A 19,287-nucleotide genomic window follows, 5' to 3' on the forward strand; every position below is an offset into this window, starting at 1 on the left:
TCATTTCTTTGTGCTTTACTTTGCCAGAAAAAAATCTTTACTCACATACACTGCCTTATGAACTTCTCCCTATAGTTAGCTGAAACTCTTGCCTACCCCGAATGGATGAGCGCTTTGCTGGAGGCAGAGTACAGGGTCCTAGGGCCAACACAGGTAGATAAAACTCCTCGAACTCATTTCATAATAGCTTTTCTGTGCACAAAGTTACTTTCTCATCCATGGTTCATCTTCATGTGAGGCAACTGAAGGCCAAGATCCCATAGCCAACAGGATGTTTCTGGGATGCAGCCTCTTGTTCTCTTTTCTGCTCAAGATGTCACCGGTCAGGCCTTCTCTGAACATGCTTACACTGTGGCACCTCCGTCATTTTCGTATTTTATATGTACTCCATGTTCTATCACATGATTTGTTGGTTTTCTCCCTACTAGAAGGGAAGCTCCTGTGAGCAGGGACATTGTCATTACTGAATCTCTAGGGCATGTCCTAGGCCCTTAGTATTTGCTGACAGTGAGGTGATGCATTTTCATTTTACTAGCACTTGGCTACTTCTCTGTGCCAGGCCCAATGCTAGACAAGGTCCCTGCCTTGGGGCACTCCATTGTTGTTGTGGGTAAGGACTAGGGAATGGACACTTAACCACACCAGATGGCAGGAACTCAATCCTAGGGAGAGGCCACAGGGCCAGCCTTCCGCCCTAAGGGGGTACATTTGGAGATGAGTTTGTAAGACTGCTCCTATTGGCTTCAATTACAGGGGTCCTGAGAAGCTTCCCAAGGGCCTAGCTTTCTTCATTTTATAAAAAAACCAATTTTAACCGCAATCAGTGGTGAGAAATTAAATGGATTCTTTGGACAAGTAGATCGAGCTAGTTAAAATAGCCATCTGCCAGGACCAAGGAATGAGCAATCTGTTGGTACTTTCTCGCTGAAATTTGGCATCTGCTGAGCACTGTACACCATTTGCCCACCATTTGTACTCCTGACCTGCATGTGTCCTGCGGGTTAAAAAAACTTACAGTGCAAATGGAAGAGTAGAAATTGTAATTTAAAAAAAAAAAAAAAGCAAAAATCCTTTCATTTGTCTTAGCATTTTAGCAGCCTAAGCAAACTGCACCTTCCAAGGACGACAAGCGCCCTGCACGGGGACCTAGGGCGGGAGCCAGGCGAGCGCGCCGCTTGCAACCGGGACCCCGAGGCCGCCCCTGCGCCCGCGCCCACTTCGCTCTGCCCGCAGCCCTCGCAGAAGGAGGCGGCTGTCCCGGCCTCGCTTCCTGCACCCACTCGGGACTAAAAAAGAACGCGCATAACTTTTTTTGGTCCGTCTTCTAGCAGAACGCAGGCGTAACAAGCTCGCTGAAGTAACCGCTCCGGGGGCGGTGCCGGGACGCGAGCTTCCGGAGCCCCGCAAGCCGTGCGGCCCCCACCCCGGCGCCCGCGTCGGAACGCTACCCGGGAGGCAGCGCAGGGCGGGGGCGGGGGCGGGGCGCAGACGGAGGCGGGGCGGCGGCCGGGGCGGGGCGCAGGCGGCGCGTGCGCAGAGCACTTCCTTGTTTGTCCCCGTGACTGTAGCGGGAGCGCCGCCTGCCCGCCGCCCGGCCGCGGGAGTGTGCGCTCAGTCAGTCGCTGTGCTCGCCGCCGCCTGTCAGAGCGTCTCGGGAGGCAGCGCCGGCCGACCCGAGCCCCCGCGTGGCGCCGCGCCCCCTCCCCCGCCGCCGGCATGAACACAGGGAGGCGGGTCCCCGAGAACCCTGTGCCTCGCGCGCCGCTCGGAGTTTGAAGGGCCCCGCGCCGAGCGCTGCCGCCGCCGCCCGCTCTGCCCGCTCTTTCTCCCGCCGCCGCCGGGGACGGGAGCCGCGCCAGGCCGGGCGCCGGGCGCCGAGTGGCAGGCTGCGAGGGGCGTTCATGAGCCGCCGGGCGGCCCGCGGCCCCGGGAGCCTGCGCCGTGACTCACTCCCCGCCCCCGCTTGTGTCTCGCCCCCCCCGGCAGGATGCCGGACCAGATCTCCGTCTCCGAGTTCATCACCGAGACCACCGAGGACTACAACTCGCCCACCACGTCCAGCTTCACCACGCGTCTGCACAACTGCAGGAACACCGTCACGCTGCTGGAGGAGGTAGGTCGGGGCCGGCGCGCCCCACCGGGGACCCCGGCCGGTCCGCCGGGACGCCTCGATGACCCCCGCTCGCAGCCGGTGCCTCGTAGTTGAATTGTCTGGATTTCTGAGCGGGGAGGAAAGGGATATCGGGGGCTGGGGCAGCCACACCCCCTCCGGGCTTCCTCCCTTCCCACTCCCGGGTGAAGAAGGGACTTAATATGGGCAGCCCCTTGCCCCATTTGCCGGGGCGCGGATTCCCCGGGGGTTGGAGGTTGGGAGAGGATGGAGCTAGCTCCTGACACCCCTAGGAAAAAGAAGAGGGAAGTCCTCTCCCTGTCTTAGACCCTTCGTGGGTGCAATACAGCCTGCCAGGCTCTTTCCACATCCTTCTGACCCTGTCATAACCCGCGAAGTAAGTGATGTCAAGCCCCAGAGGGCAGAGGGAGGCGAAGCAACGTGGCCAAGGTCACCAGCAAGGAATTGGGAGATGGTCAGTGAATGCTCCTCTCCGTATCCGGCTGTGCCAGGCAGGCTTAGCTGCAGAGGCCAGGGCCCTCGAATAAAACCCCAAAGGGATGAGAGGAGACTCTGGCTGAGATTGCTTCCAACCTAGGATTCCTCCCCATCCAGTCTCCAGTGCCTGAATCCTGGGTGGAAAGAGAGATCTGTGCAGACAGGTCTCCACCCAGCTCCCTGCACCGGAGGGTTTGGTTCTGCCGAGGCTGCTGCGCCAGCAGGACTTGCCCGCAGGGCACTCATAAGCTGTGAAGGGAGACCTGAGGCTGCCGGAAGAGCTGGCCGGATTGGGAGAAAGGGGGGCCTGAGACTGCAGAAGAACAGCATGCCTTATCTAGACCCTCCAGAGAGGCATCGTGGGTGTCCTGGGCAGGACCAAGGGCAGAGCAATTTCCTTTACAATTTAAGTGAATTTAGTGATAGGACCGGGTGGGTAGGTAAGGAGGAACCCGCAAACCCAAGAGTTGCAAAGCCTCTGAACCTCAGTAAAAATAGGACATTTGCCTTGGAACTCTGCGCCATCTGTAAGTGCCATAAAGCACCACTCCCCTCCAAACAAGCCAAGCCTATTTCAACTGAAAAAGACAGCACTGGGGGAACTTAGGAAGGCAGATCATTTTCCTGGGGTGGATTATCTTGTGGTTGGTTTATTTGAGGTTTGGGGACCTCTTTCTGATACAAACTCACCCCAGCCAGCTCTCTGTAATATTGAGGAGCTTGGGCTTCTGTGGGAAACTGCTCTTGGTCCAAGCTTTGCTACTCACTCTTCAGGCCAGGTTATACGCAGAATTGGTACTCTGAAGCCTAAGGTCCTAAATTTTAGGAGGGGGAGAAATTTCTTTTCGTGCTGGGTCCTGTCTTGTCCTCCTGGTGCAGTGAATTAGTCTGAACCTTTTATGCCAGTTGAGGAAGCTTTTAGGATTCTCTATGAAGTTAATGTTGGGTGATTGAACTGAATTTTGAAATTCATTTGGAGAAATACCAGCTAAGATTGTTGGAAAGCCAGAAGTAAATAGATTGCGGCGGGGGGGAGGGGGGGTTCTTTGTTACCTGTCATTCTGTTGCATTAGCCTGACGTTCAGTGTCTGGGAATACTTGGAGTTGCCAGGCATTCAACCTCATGATGGGTCTGTCCTTCACTTAATAGTGATAAATTGGAACATGCTGATACAGGAGCATTTTGCATCCTTTTTGTGTACTAATTGTGTATGCCTCCTGAAGGATGTGACATTGATTAGACTGAGTGGTTATTTTCCTTCTAGATAAGTTCTTCAGTGCCTGCTAATAGAGCTGTCAGTTATTTTAACTTTCTCTTTCTGCACATTGAGATAGTGTTACTGTGTTCTGTTTGTGTGGGGTGTGGTAAGGGTAAGTAGCTGATAATGCTGTTTGTAGGGGTATGTATATTTCACAGCCACAGGAGAGGATGGGGTTAATGTTAATTAGATGCAGCTGCTCTAAATCTTAGTTTGAGGTAACTAAATTTAAGTGTGAATGCAACAGATACTTTTTTTTTTTTTTTAAATAAGGTATACTGTTTTGCAGGGTTAGGTTGAAAAATAGATCCAATCATAATACAAATGTGGTCACCCATGAATTTGAGGAGAAATTAGAATCAGGCTAGAAGTTCAAAAGTGTCATGTTAGAGTATGTTGATAATACTCATGCTCTCAAAAACATTACAGTAAGTGTTACAGTCAGAATGACACAGTCATTTTGTAATTGTTTTTCTGAACTTCAGTATAGTACTGGTCAAGGATTCATTGCCCTAATCTGCATCTTGAACTCTTGACTCATAGGACATGAAGTTGGACTCATGAATAATGGCCTTTTGCATAAAGTGAAATATACCTGTTAGTTTCTTATTGATAGGTAACCACCAAGTTGAATTTTTATTTTTTTTATTTGAATTTTTATTTACCCCCAAGTTTGCATATATGGAAGGGGCACATTGTTAGAAATATCATAAGTGGATCAGAATTCAGTTCTTTAAAAAATACGAGGCTTAAGGTTATTGCCGTCAAGTAAGAAAAAGTTTTGGGGCAAACCACAAAATCTTGTTGGCATATGCTTCACAAGTGAGATACTTGGAAACTTTAAGAATGCTGTTTGTGTTACTTTGTGGTTATTCTTAGGAATAGTAGGACTTTTGGGTACTTTTTTGGTGATGTGGAAACTCGGGAATGGGAATTCATTTGCGCAGCTTGGAATTCTTTTTAAAAAATCATTTTCTAATTCCAGTTATTAAATGCCTTCCTGTTTATTTATAGATTTTTTTTCCTCTTTGTTTTCCTAATTAACCTGTAGTTGTCCCAACTAAAAGACTGTAGCTCTCTAAGCTTGGAACCCTAAATTAACCCACACTCTCCCTTTTGGTGTGTCCTGTTGGCAGACTGCTTTGCAGATGTTGGTGCTTTTATTTAAATCTCTCTGTGAAGATCACTGGAGGAAATGGGTCAGAAATATGTAGTAAAAAGAGGCTAAGAGTTTGCTTCTGGGCTTCACCTTTGGGGGCAGAGGGTGCCATAGGACGTGGGGTTACAGTTAGGCTGGCGCACACAAGTGGCTGCTATTGGGAAGCAGGAGTGGATTAGCTGCCTGGGTTTCATCCTGAGGTCTGAGTGTTTTCCAAGCAAAAAGCCGGTGTTTTGCTTATTCAGCAGTGTGCCATTTTACTCGTGACTATTTGGAAATTATGAGTAGATGACTAGGAGACTAGGAGAAGACAGAGTTTTGCTGAGAAAGGAGGGGAAGCAGGCATTCCAGGACCACTGTGCTGGGAGACAATAGGAGAGACTTTCCACTTAAAGGCTTAGACTGCTCGATACTTAGTGCTTGGTGGAAGTTGACATGATAAATGAAGGTCTGCTTGGTTATTTTATATTGGGTTAGCACTTTAACTTTTGTGATGATGGAGGGGGCATATCCTGCCCATTTACTGAACGACTGCTCTGTGCCATGCCTGTTGTAGGCATGTGGCATGCATGATCACAATTAAGCCTCATGTGACCTTTATAGAGGAGGGACAGTTTTTACCTCCATTTTACAGAGAAGAAAATCAAGGCCTAGAGAGATGAAGCGATTTATCCCCAAAGTCCCATGGCAGTGGAATACGGAAATCCTTAAACAATTAGAACATAAAATAGATGTTCCAAATGTTCACAAAGATGTATTTCAGTGGCTTTGTAGAGAATATAAGAGGCTTCCCTTTTCATTGTACCTTCTAATTTTGATCTCATGAAATAGAGGTGCCTAAGTTCCTACATGGCTCAGTTTTTCTTCATGTTTCCATTCCAGGGAGTTCTTAATAGTACTACTTAAATACATTCCTTATTTTTTTTTTTCTGTGTTTTCAAAGACTTTGATATGGTTTTTCAGATTCTGTGTTTTCAAAGACTTTGATATGGTTTTTCAGATTCAGGTGTGGGAACTTTTGGGGCATAATCTAGGAATAGCATTCACTCGAAGCATTTTTGGGGAGCATCTGCTGGGTACAAGTCATTTTGCTAAGTGTAGCTGAGGTATTGAAGTTGTTGTCTAGATTGTGTTATGGATGAAGTAATGGTGCTTGAGAAAGAGGTAAATAGGGCTGTCATTCTTAACAAGGTAGGAAGGGGCAGTTTGCAGGTGGGGAAAATGATATTAGGACATTCCCCCTATAATGCAAGGTGAATCGCTCAAATTACCTCCAATCGGTCTACAAACTGTCCAGTGCCCAGCAGTGTGTTATTACCTGGGGATAGTAAGATGATCAGCCCTGCTATTAATAAGTACTCCATCTAAGAGTTTTCTGAAGGGAGCTGACAATGAAGTGTGGGTCTTGCATGAGAAATTCACTTGTCTTAACATAAACACATGACATGCTTAGTCCTTCCTGAGGCCATAGAAGTGTTTGAAGAATGAAGAAATGGATGAAGGTGTGGAATGCAGGTCCACGATCCAGGCCTCTTCCATAGCTATATGCCAGTTATTAGTGATCCTACTATGTGCAAACCCCATGCATACTATTATTTAATGTTTACCTGGGCCCTACTACTATGTTTAACCCATCTTCCCGCAGTTGAATCTTTTGCCCAAGGGCACACACATAGTAAGTAGTAGATTTAGGCATGGATCCCATTTCCTTAACACCCCTGTGCATACTAGTTAGACTACATCTCTATGTTTCTTCACCCTCCAAGTAACTTTTAATTTTTACTCATGTTCATTTAGACTTCATCTTCTGTGTTGATGACAGGAGGTCATTAATCTATGATAAATGCTTTTAGGTTCTCCAGTGTTATCTGTGGAATCTCACACATAGGGCCTCTGTGGCCAGGGCTTGAAGTCTGATCTCATTCATCGGCTCCGAGTGTTCTGGAACGCAGTTGCAGTACTTCTCTTAAATTTTGAAAGCCGATAAACTAAGCAGCAAGTGCTAGTTAGGTAGCCACTGCTAAAGTTGGTTATGGTCTCAAAGTAAATCTCAGGCAGAGTTTAGATACAATCAGGGTTAGTTCTGTGCATTGTTTGAGGTCAAAATAAGATGCTTTCTTTGTCACTAACCTTTTGAAGATAAAACAGCAAAAGGTGAATAAGTCTTCCCTTGATGCTGCTGTCTTACGTAGAATTCAGGCTCTGTGGTCCAACCTTTGATCTAGTTCGAAGGTACTGAGGATGAGTTTTCTCTGGACATAAGCAGCAAAGGTCAGTGAATGAGGAATATATTTATTTGCCTGCAGAAGCAGTGAGAAAAGGAAATTTCCTTTATGTACCAGAACTCATGTTTTTTCTAAAATAGGGCTCCAACTGTTAGCCAGATATTCCAGTCTAATGCTGTTTGCCTTTAATATACATATTTAGGATTTAAAAAACATTTTCCATGTGTGCCACCTAATAAAACGCCTTTGTGGTAGCGTCCTTATTCTTTCACATGTGAATAAATTAAGGCCCAGAGAGGTAAATTACTTGATCAGTGTAACGCAGGATCTCTGGATCTAAAATTCTTTGTTTCCTCTGTATGTCACCATCTTTTGTGCTTCCTGTCTGCTAGTTTTTTGTTCTATTTTGTTTTTTGTCTTTCAGGGCCCATAAAATGACATGTACTGAATTTTGTTATCCCTACTTGATTTCTAGTGCCAGCGATAAAAGAGTTTAGCGTAGAGAAGAAAAAGGGAAAGACAAAGACCACTCCTTTTCTCTGTTCTTCAAAGACCTCTTGTTGGATTGCCCCGAAATTTTAGCTGTTTGTCGTTAGATGGTGCTGCCAGCAGTCATCCCTGGGCTCAGCAGAAGTGAAAAAGGCCCAGTGGCTCCCAGCTCTCCCCTGGCATACTTAGTTTGGGACTGTTGACCAGCCTGTGTTTGACTGCGAGCTGCCCACAGCCCTGGCCAAAGAAGCACTGCTCTTGGTTGAGGTTGCTAGAGGACTCTGGCTGCCTGCCTCTGGCTTCCTGGTTGTCCATAGCCCTGCCTTTGTGCTGGGTGTTGGGAATCTCTAATAACTGAAGGCAAATGGAGCCTGGAGAAAGTCTAAGCTGGTGCTTCCCAGCCAAGGAGCCTTGATCTCTGACGGGCCCATGGAGTTGGTGATGGGAGTCTAATAATCACGTGCAGTATTTCAGAAAAATTAATAGATGCCTTAATAACATGGTTCAGCATATCTCTCATGCCAGCTCTCTTTGGTTTTGGTCAAACTATATCAACTCAGTGGTGTAGCAAGGATTATCTTCTGCTGATCAGAGGCTTGGATCGCGTGTTAGAGATTTCTGCAGTTGGGAAGCCAAATATGATCTCACTCCTGTGATTGGTTTCCTAGAAGAATCTTCGAGTTTTGTATCCCCATGGGAGAAAACTCAGAAGGAATGAGGACTCACATAGACCTAATTTTGTCCTGTTAACAGAGACTGAAGCCTAAGATGGGAAGGAAATTGGGCAGAGATCTGATTCAGGTCTCTCAGCTTCCAGCGCAGGCTCTTCGCACAGTGCTCTCAAAAAAGGGGTGTGGAGGCTGTTTGTACACCGCTGCGGGTTCTCTCTAAAACTTGCTTCCAGGTCAGAGGAGGGGAACGTAAACTTGATTTTCGGAACTTGGTTTTGCTAGCCAGTCTGCTGGGGTAAATTTTGGTCTCACAAGGTATGCTGTGGGGCCACAGCAGCCTTCCCTGATGCTAAGTTAAGAGGCTTTTGTCAGAAGCCTTGTGGGTTCTGGATGTTCAAACACTACCCAGACTTTTGCCTTTATATCTGTGAGTCAAGGGAGCCTCCAGAGAGGTGGTTTCCATTTATGTAACCTAGTCATTTAGGGGCTAGAGCCAGACATTGGCCTGAGCCATTCCCACATGTAGTGGTTAAACATGAGTAAGTGATGGGCTCGAGACCACTTTGCCATCTGAGCCTCAGTTTCCTCAGGGTTAAAGGAGATACAGGCAAGGCACTCATCACATGACTTCATCGCTGGTGAAATGTGGCCTGTTGAATATCAAGGTCTGACCAGTCAGGATTAGTCAGCCTTCCTTTTGTGAGGTGGGGAGGAAGGAAGTGAGAGGTATTCCTTGGTAGGGATATGGGCAGAGTTCTCTCCATTGTGAACCAGTGGCAACACTTAGGTTCCCTTACCTGGGTTCCCTTACCTGGGTTCATTGTCGCCCTCTTGTCTTGGAATCTGTGTCAGGCAAGTTACTGAACTTTACTGTGTGTCAGTTCCCTCATGGGGATCGAACCTCTCCCTTAAGATAGTGCCTATTCTATGGTAAGGGCTCTAGAAATAATTGTTCTTATTATCTTCATGTTGTTGCTGTTCATTACTGTTGGATTAGACCCTCGAATGTGTAGCTGAGAGGACAAGACACTTGGTCGACTCATTTCAGGACGGTGGGTGATGAAGAGGTCAGACGATGGAGCCAGCTGTGTGCCTTCGAGGAACTGGATGGTGGAAGTGTAGATGAGACTGGAGGGAGGGCTAGGGCAACAGTAACACTTGCACCATTGGGGGTCACGTGACAGTCAAAGCCAATTTCATCTGAAGGAGACCGACCCCTCAGTTTACTATAGGCAGCTCTTGGTGGGTGAGGTCAGGGAACCACTGACCCAAACTAGCCTGAAGGTTGGCCCAGTTGGGCTCTGCTGGTGTGGCCTCACTCTCTGGGCTTCCTTTGTGCCTGCAGATTCTTTCTGTTTCCTCCCTCCCCCCACTTTCTCTCCACTGGTGCATCAAAGCCATGACAGTGCTGCCCCATTTGATTTTTGCTGGGGCTGTGGGGTCAGGGGCCACTTTTTCTGTTATGTAATAAATGCAGGTACTTGATTCTGGTCGTTTGTGGGGAGCTGTGGGGGGGAAGCGTTTATGCCTTGCCTCTGACTGGGACAGAGCGTGGCAGCTACGTTGTATGCTTTACTGATTACAGCCTGAAGCTCTGAGGCCACAAGGAATTCTATTTTGGTTTGGAGGAAGGCGCCTGAAAGTGAAAAGGACTTCTCCTTGGATTTACATTTCACTGTGTCTCCTAGCTTCTTTTTAGTGTCAGGAAGATGAGTTTTAATTATTTGTGAGGCAGGGGTTCGGTCAGATCTGGAAGCACTTGATCCCACTTGGTCATAACAGAGTCTGAGAGTTCACAGTAGGTTCTTCCAGCCCAGAGCCCGTTCTGAGCAGCGGGTGTTGTGGTGCTGTTTGTGGTCACTTACGTAAGAACTGAATTTTAATGCTGAGGCTATGGTGTAATTTTCCCCAGAGAACTGGAATATATGTCCCTTTGATAAGACAGCACCCGATTCAGCCACCTAGAAGTTAGAAAAATAAAACCAGAACATCATGCATAATGACTGCATTTTGGTACCAACTGCTAAAGAAAGCAGAGTTGGCTACGTCAAGCTGGATCACCCCTTTCATGGCCACACGTGCTCTGGATGGAGAATAGAAGCTCTTCCAAGCCCTGTACTACTAATACCGCTTGGATACCTTGTATTTCTGTAGCATTATGCTCAGGGGCGAGAGCCAAGATGGCCATGTCCCCAGTGCTCAGCCTAGCACACCTGACCTGATGACTGTGTGATAAAATAAGTTTGACAGGGGCGCCTGGGTGGCTCAGTGAGTTGGGCCGCTGCCTTCGGCTCGGGTCATGATCCCAGGTCCTGGGATCGAGTCCCGCATCGGGCTCTCTGCTCGGCGGGGAGCCTGCTTCCTCCTCTCTCTCTGCCTGCCTCTCTGCCTGCTTGTGATTTCTCTCTGTCAAATAAATAAATAAAATCTTAAAAAAAAAAAATAAGTTTGACAGAACTGAAAAAGGCCTTTAGAGACTGTCTGGTTCAACTCCTCTTTTCTAGGGATGATGAAGTTAGGCTCTTCCATTGTAAGTAACAGATTCTACCACCCCTTCCCCTGCCCCCAACAAAACAAAATACAGCTAGTTTAAGCATAGTAAGGACTTGCTTTAAAGACTCATGGGGCTGTTTGCTGGAACATGAGGGGGCAAGAATGGTAGGACGTGTGGAGATTTTCTTCTGGGCAGATGGCAGAGGATGCCAGCCCAGGCCCTGCCTGCCGCCTCACTCCAGTACCCTGCACTGAGTCTCTGAAGCTGATTGACACAGCTGGAAGGATGGGACTGGTCCAGCTTGAGTCCGGATACGACCACTAGTCCAGTCATTTTTGGCTAAGTTTCTGGGGTTACCTGATGGGTGGGTCTAAGCCCTACCTTCGTCAAGGACTGGGTGTGATAGCGATCCTCAGGGAAGAGTCAAGAGGGTAGGGAAGCTCCTTCTTTGTACATCCAGATCACGCAGCAAAACTGGGACTTGGATCTGGATCTTCTAGCCCCACTGTCTTCGTCCTTGGCATGAGAGGGAAATGGAGACCACAGCACTTCACAGGGTTATCAAGAGAACCAGCTACATGCCTAGCATCCAGTGAAACCAGGAAGATGTGTACTTCTCTGCCCTTCCCCTGGAAATCTCACCTCCTCTTGACCCTTCTGCAGTGTATTCATTTGGGACATTTTGAAGGGCTGTGGCCAGAGCACTGTGCTGCCTAGTTGTAGCTTTCCTGATGTGGTCAGGAAAGACCAACATTCCACACAGGGTGTGGGTAGAGAAGAAACATGCCATTGCCTTTTAAATCCACAGTGATGACATGGTGCTCAAAAATAATCCCCCATAGATACCCAGGATGGATGGAAGACTGCAGAGCACCTAGGCTCTGCTTGGGAAAGTTTCTGTTAAGTAACAGGACTGCCTACAGGTCCGACGAGGACGGACCGCTTTCCTTCAGCCATTAAGTGGCTTCTTCACTGACCAGTTACACACAAAATAAAATACAAGCATCTTCATTGTTTTGAAACGTGGGAGTCTTCCTTTATGTTTCATTAATCATTTTTTTTATGAAGTCCATTTCCTTTGCTTTGTAATGTTTATTCATGTTAATAGCACTTACATAAAATTAGATACTCCTTATTTCCACAAAGTGCAAATCAAAATAAGCATTCACTGCTGGCCCAGCAGCTGCTGCTGCTTTAATAATGGTAATATTTTTCATAGCAATGCAAGCAAACGCACTGCCTCACAGTAAATAAAATGGTGCCAAGTCAAAATAATGCCATCACCGTCCCAAGGCGTCCTCATTTTGTGTTTAAGAGTTTTTACAATTTCAGAATCGGCCAATGCTACAATGAAGCACTTTTCCCTATGCTTGGTTCTGTGATGGATAGTTGACATGCGTCATCTCCCTCAGTCCTTCCAGCAGCTCTGTGGGGATGGGTGCTGTTTCCCCATTTTACAGAGGACAAGCTAGGCTTAGAAAGGATTCAGCCCAATCCAGGCTCTTTCTTTCTTCAACTTGTTCTCAAGCAAAAATACTTTATATTATGAATGGAATGCTAATGAGATAGAACAGTCAGGAAAAAGGCTTTAGCTGAAGCATGAGATATTTAGGTTAGAGTTGAGTAAGAACTTCCTGACAGGATAAAATACCAACTGGATGACCATGGAAACAGCACATTTCCCTCTGATTTTAGGATAATTTTGTTGTTGATTGGCTAACGAACTAAATTACGTACTTATGTTCTACATGTCTTCACTTTAGTAGTTTGTAAGTACCGTGGAGCCGAGGATCCCCCTCTCTTTTTACCTAGTTGGCACTCAGAAATTTGACAAAAATAAGATTGTAGTAAAGCTATTTGATTTGTAATTGTTGAGGCAGATCTGGTAAAGGTTTTCCAAATATTGCTATCCATCTCTGTACTTTAGTTATGTGGCTAATGATTGCGTAGAGCAATTGGAAAAACCCTCCATTACCAAATTTCCTGAAGGTTGTGCCACAGATTTATGACAGACCTGGATGCTGAGCGAGATTCTTGGTTTGTCCTTTTGGTGTCTGCAACCTGAGGCTTTCGTGGGGTGAGCGCGTTCCGTAACAGGGACTGCTCTCACTGCTTGAGTTCCCAGCTCTGTAGTGGGTGCCTTAACATATGTTATTTCTCACCTTCCCAGTCCCCAGGTAGCACACGATGGAGCCAGGAATCAGGCTCAAGTCTGTAGGGTTCCGTGGCCCACACCTTCCCTCCCCCATGCTGCAGCCCCACTTTGGGGTGATTTAGCTGCAAAATGCAAGGGAATGGCAGTGAGTCAGGTTAGCGTTTACTTTCTAGGTGGAAACAAACGCACATAGACACAAACAAGACTCCTTCTGCCAGTGGAAAAGGAAAGCATTTCCCCTCATTTGTTTCCTTTGAGTGGGAGGCATTTACATTTAGATAATTTATAGCCCTAATAGGGGGCAGCCAATTCATGATGTGGTATCAGAGGGATAAATGAGAGAATTGGTATTTTCAGAAAGAGTTGACCTCTCTGATTTTTCTTTGAGTGGCAAGTAGTGAATTATATGATTTAATGAGCAGTTGTGCTCTGTGTTTACTCTCCAGCATTTCTGTACTCTGTTAACCGTTTTCCAAGTACTTTCTTATGTGTTGTCTCATTTCATGCACACAGCACTGTTGGGCAACAGAGACACCTTTTCCTCATTTGTGAGATGAGAAAACAGAGGCTCAGAGTTAAAGTGGTTTGTCGGTGGTCACAAGACTGAAAAAGTATGCTGAGGTCACACTCTGTTACCAGCCTCCTGTTTCTGAAAGAGACGTGCTTGCATGGTGGGAGGTGTTTTCCAAATAATTTTTAACTGAAAGAATACCTTTTGAATTTAAAAAAAAATATAGATTTTTTTACTCTTTGCATTATTAGATTCCTCTCTGGATACACACACACATATAACTTTTGTGGTCCTTTCCCCCGCCCCCCTCCTAGTAGCTCAGTCCTTCGAGTGGATTTTTGTTTTGTTTTATTTTTATTTTTATTTTTTTTTAACTTTTATACCTATGCAAAAGCAGGAAGGCTGGTGTGAACCTCTACATAGCTGTCGCCCAGCTTCACTGTGATCTGCTCTTGGTCAGTGTTTTCATCTTTACCTTCACCCCAGATTTTTTAAATCAATCCTAGATACTGTTTTATTTCATTCATAAGTATCCTAAAAGATAAGGACTTGGGGAGGAGCAGGGAAGATCCACATTACCATTATTATATCTGCAGAAAAGATAATTTTCTCAAGATCATTGCATATTCACTGTTCAAAATGATTTTTTTTCCCCTTTAAATAGTTTGGTCAAATCAGGATCCAAATGAAATCCATACGAAATTGGCTGGTGCATATTTAACATGTCTTTTAATATGTGGGTATCCTTTCTTTTTCCCCTCTTGCAGTGTTTTATTGAAGAACTGAGTTGTTTGTCCTCTAGAGTTTCCCGGAGTCGGGATAATGGTGATGGCATCTTTCTGGTGTCATTTAGAATGTGCTGCAATCTATTCTTGACATACTTTTGCTCTTTCCTCATAGCTTTTTCATAGTAAAGAATAAAAGGAATGCATTCCCCTTGTAGAAAACTAGGAGAAAGCATAAAAAAGGAGATTTGAAAGTCCATAATCCCACCATCTAGAGATAGCCACTTCCATCCCTTCAGCTGCTTCTTCCAGTTAACTGTGTCCGGCTTATTTTCATTTAACACATCATGAGCTTTTGCCTGTATCATTAAAAAGTCTTCAGTAACATTTTATAAGGCATTTCACTGTACTAAGGGATTTTCCTCCTTCACTCAAGAGTCCTCCACTGAGGAGTTTATGTGTTTTAAAAAGTTGACCCAGCAGTTGCCCCAAGAGAGGACCCGCTGTTGAAGAGAAAGCAGTAGATATTTGCATGATAGAGCCCTAGAAGTAGAATTACCAGGTCAAAAGCCAGGTCTGTTTGTAGATTTCTGAAGCACTTGTCATGTAGCCGCAACCCCCTGCGGAAGGTGGTCTGTGTCATGTTGCACCCCTAGCCCTGTACCGTCTGTGAAGAGCTTTTCTCCACACATGGACAGCTTTGAGTGAGGCCACAACCTGAGTGTTTCTCTGAAGAAGAACAGTAGGCTTTAAGTGTGCTCTTGCCCTCATTTATGTGTCATGTGCTAATGTCATCGTGAGTCGAGTGAAGAGAATTGGCGAAGGTGGGTGTTCTCAAACTGTCTGCCTAGCAGAGTGGACAACTGAGAGCCATCGTCATCTCAGTGTCATGGGGAAGTGGGCAGCTCCGCCTTACCAGCCTGTCAGCCCCTTCCTGGTGTCTTCTTGGCCCTGTATGGCTTTTCTGCCAAAATTCCCGCTAACCGGGGAAATACGTTTGTGGATTCAGAAACATGGAAATAGCATTTACTGCGGAAAGGGGGCATGCACGGAAGACCTCATGGAGTCCAGCTCCTGACCAGGCTCTTCCTAGCCACAGAGAGCTCCTCTCCTTTCTCCCTGGCTGCTTCCATACTTTTACTTCCCTTTATTAACTCCAGGGACCTTTTCTCCAGCAGAGAAACTTTTTTGGGTTAGCAAGTATCTTTTGCAGACCCAAGTACTGCCATATCATTCGTGCATGGTTGTGAGTTAGTTGGATTGTTTTCTACCTAACGGTTGAGAAGTAGGGATGGGGAATGTTTAGGAGAGGGTGTTCCTCCAGAAGTGAGGTCAGCCTGCGGGGGCTCTGGGCATTGGGAGCAGCCTAAGGGAAGGAGGCTCTGGAGGAGAAGTTGTCAAAAGCAACTTTAACCTGCCTTTTCCGAGAGATGGCACATAAATTTTTAGAAGCCAGGTTGTATTTCACGTTTCTCCTTGAGATGGCCATTGACTAGGGAGCCTCATCACTTTGTCATGTGACTTTGGTACAAGATAGGTTTGTAAGGAGGTTTTCCTGGGCTAACCTGGAAACTCAGTCAAAACTCTTTTTCTGGGGTTGTGCTTTTCCAGTTCCAGAGGTTTCAGGGAGGCTCATTCTCAAGTCTGAAATTGCTTCTGAGCGTGTCAGGTCTCCACTTCCCTGGCAAGTCCAAGAAGCGGCTTTCAGGATTATTTTTCTTAGGGGATTTCAGCATAGAGTGGACTAATTTAAGTCAGGGTCTGCTCTGGTAGAATATACTGGGTTCCCTGCTAAGTACTTGATATGTGATATCTTACAAACTCCACAGAGCACTGGGACAGTAAACAGTATTACCCTCACTTTTTTTTTTTTTTTTAATTTGACAGATCACAAGCAGGCAGAGAGGCAGGCAGAGAGAGAGGAGGAAGCAGGCTCCCTGCTGAGCAGAGAGCCCGATGTGGGGCTTGATCCCAGGACTCTGAGATCATGACCTGAGCCGAAGGCAGTGGCTTAACCCACTGAGCCACCCAGGCGCCCCTACCCTCACTTTTTCAGATGAGAAACTTGAGCTGAGAGAGAGAGACTTGACCTGGGTGTACAGTCAGTGGGGAAGCTGGAGTTTGTGTTTCTGAGGCCCAGGGTCTTTCCATGATTGGTACCATCCCTGCCCATTCGGTACCCTTCTTTCTCCTCCTGCCCCTTTAAGACTTCTTGCTTCCTCTTAGGATATTCTCCCCAAGATATTCTCCTCACCCCACCGTGATTGCCCTGACTGAGGACCTGTGTCTTCCTTACGAAAGTCTGCTTTTAGGTAACTGCCCTGGAAGAGGATGTCACTGATGATTCACTGAAAGCATTAATGTGACAAGGCAGAGTAACAGCTCCCTCCCCTCAAAGCTTTATGTACTTCTAACAGTATGTGATGCCCTGACCCAGCAGAATGGTGGGCTTACAGGCATTGTGGGGAGGCGACTGGGAGGTAGTTTTAGGTGTTGAGCATGGACATCCCCTCACACCTTACAGTGTGGCTGGCTGCCTCCCCATATGTCAGTCCAGTGAGTTGTTAGAAACAGTATCAGGTTAAAGACACTGCATAATTTAATCTTTAATCTCAGCCTTAGGAGGTAGATTTGCAGGTCCCTGCTCTACAGATGGTGGAAACAGAGACTCGAAGAGGAGCCAAGTTCTTAACTGCTCTGCTTGCACTTCTTCCCTAGGATCTCACACTGCTGCTTGGTCAGGTCCCCTTCTGGTGCTAGACACTGTGGGCACTTCGCCCAGGCTTGTTCTCGCAAGCATGAGTAATGGTCGGGAGCCTGACATTGTGACACTTGAATCATAAATCCATTTTGGGGAGGAGGGTGGCCTTCCCGGTGCCCTGCGCCTACCCAAGCATGCTGCGGGTGGTGGGCGTGCTTTCCTCTGGAGCTGTCAGTTGAGAGCTTAGTGTTGATTTCACTTCCTGCCGTAGATACCATGTCACTAAATCACTTGACTTAGTGACTTAGCTTGATCTGTTAGCAACCCCCACCACCATGTGGCATTACTAAATTATACTAAATACTGTTTTTTTAAAAAAACCCAAAAGTAAAACAAAAACAAAACCTACCCCATAACAGTCCCTTCCAAAAAAACCAAACCTGGTATATTACGTAAAGCCTTCTGGAAAGTTTCAGCATCCATTGTGGCGATTGAGCAGTGTTAAGTATTCAGGAGCCGTTTTAATACTATAGTAGCCGCAATTTATTTAGCTTCTCTTTGGAGCCCAGTACTGTGCTAAGTTCTGTAGGTGAATATTTCTTCTTTTTTTTTTCTTTTCTTTCTTTTTTTTTTTTTTTTTTGGTAGGTAAATATTTCTAACCCTTAAAACAGCTTTGCATGAGTTTCTCCATTTTATGGGGAGAGAAGTGATACTGAGATAAGATCTGTAAATGCCCCAACCCCAGCTATGGTATATGAGAGAGCTCATTTTCAAACCAGGCCTGCTGTACCCACAGCCCGTTCAAAGGAACATGGACCTGGAATTGGAAACATTTTAAATTCATTGTTTAAGAATATATATACATTTTATGTATTGAGTAGGAGAGTATGGATACCAAAAATAGCAGTTGTCAAAAATTATTTTCTGCTTGTGCCCTTTCCCCTGGAAACATAGTATGAAAGGAGTGAGAGAGATTTGCTCCACAGCCAACATAAATTGTTACCCAGGGTGAGTTAATTTGTGTTTATTTCTGCAATGGTAGAGGTCTCTTCCTCAGGGCCTAACCTCACCTGACTGTCTTGTAGGTTAAGTTGCTACATGGCTTTTCATTTCCTGGAATGTTCCCCTTTGCCTTGCAGCCACTCATTTTTTCTCAGGACTATGTGATGATTGGAAAACAGTCCGTTGTTTGGGGTCACTCCCATCTCCAGCCTTTCCTTCGTATAGAGTCCACTGCGCTGAGATGCTGGTTCCAAGCCTGTGGAATTACTGCTGAGGACAGGACTTTGTTTTATCATTTGTGCGTTTCCAAAGCCTGGGAATCAATAGAATGAACCCCGTTTGAATGAATGCACACCCACCTACGTTGGTGAAGATTTAGGGTGAGGTAAACCTGGCTCTGTGTGTAGAGGAATTGAAGATAAGGAGAGTCTGGGAGAAGTATTGTCTGTAGGTCTGACCTGGAGAAGAGCTGGGAGGAACTTCAAGACTTGTAGGAGTTCAGGGGAAATCATGTCATCTGGGCATTTTAGAGCCAGAAGTAGTAGCCTTAGAAATCATGGTATTCAATCACCTCATTTTTCCAGTCACTGAGATTTCTTGTCAGCCTTGATATTATAGCCATTGCCCACTGTAGGGTACAGAACCAGACAGGTCTCTTTAAATTTGTGCTTTTATTGATTTAAACACTTACTGATCATCGTGTTGCTTTTTGTTTAAAGCAATTGATTTTGTTTTCTGTTTGAACCTGGAGAAGGTTTTATCAGGAAGGAAAAACAATTTTTAAAATTCTAGAAATGCATCAAATACAATGCTCTTTACCAGTGGGAGAGAATTGCCCCGTGCTGAGCCTTGCAATAGCCTCGCTTCCCAGGTCTCTTCCTTCTCCCCACTTCCCATTCTTGGTTGTTGTCTCCTCTGGCCCCCTTGCTCTACTCAAGATCACATGAAAATTTGCTGGCTCTAAAAACTTGCTCTCCACAAAGACCTACATTATCTGTCTATATCTTCTCCACAACACAGTCCTTTAACAGCTGAACAGATTCCCAGCATCTTTTGTGTGTACAGCACCTTACAGTTCACAAAGAATTTCTGCGCATGTTATCTTACTTTGTGGGGTACCAGTGAAGAAACAGTAGCTCAGAGAAGGTAACTTGCTTAAAAGCTCACAGCGGGTGAGTACTGATTAAATAATGGCTCCTAGTGAGGTGACTCTAGCGCTTCTGGCTTTTTCCTTGACAAAGACCATATTTTCCCTTTAAAAGCCTCCCTGATGAAAAGTTACTCTGT

The 19,287-nt window shown here is 46.1% G+C and overlaps 1 protein-coding gene across 5 annotated transcripts in view; it reads left to right on the forward strand.

Moving 5' to 3' along the window:
- Positions 1-19,287, forward strand: part of ASAP1 (ArfGAP with SH3 domain, ankyrin repeat and PH domain 1) — a 354,464-nt gene that overhangs the window by 73,172 nt on the left and 262,005 nt on the right. For all 5 annotated transcript variants that reach the window (XM_047728535.1, XM_047728532.1, XM_047728536.1 and 2 more), the window contains exon 3: positions 1,987-2,113. In XM_047728535.1, the coding sequence (XP_047584491.1) occupies positions 1,987-2,113 (127 nt within the window). The remainder of the gene's footprint in view (positions 1-1,986; positions 2,114-19,287) is intronic.

This window comes from Lutra lutra, chromosome 4 (assembly GCF_902655055.1).
Source record: "Lutra lutra chromosome 4, mLutLut1.2, whole genome shotgun sequence".
NCBI lineage: Eukaryota > Metazoa > Chordata > Mammalia > Carnivora > Mustelidae > Lutra > Lutra lutra.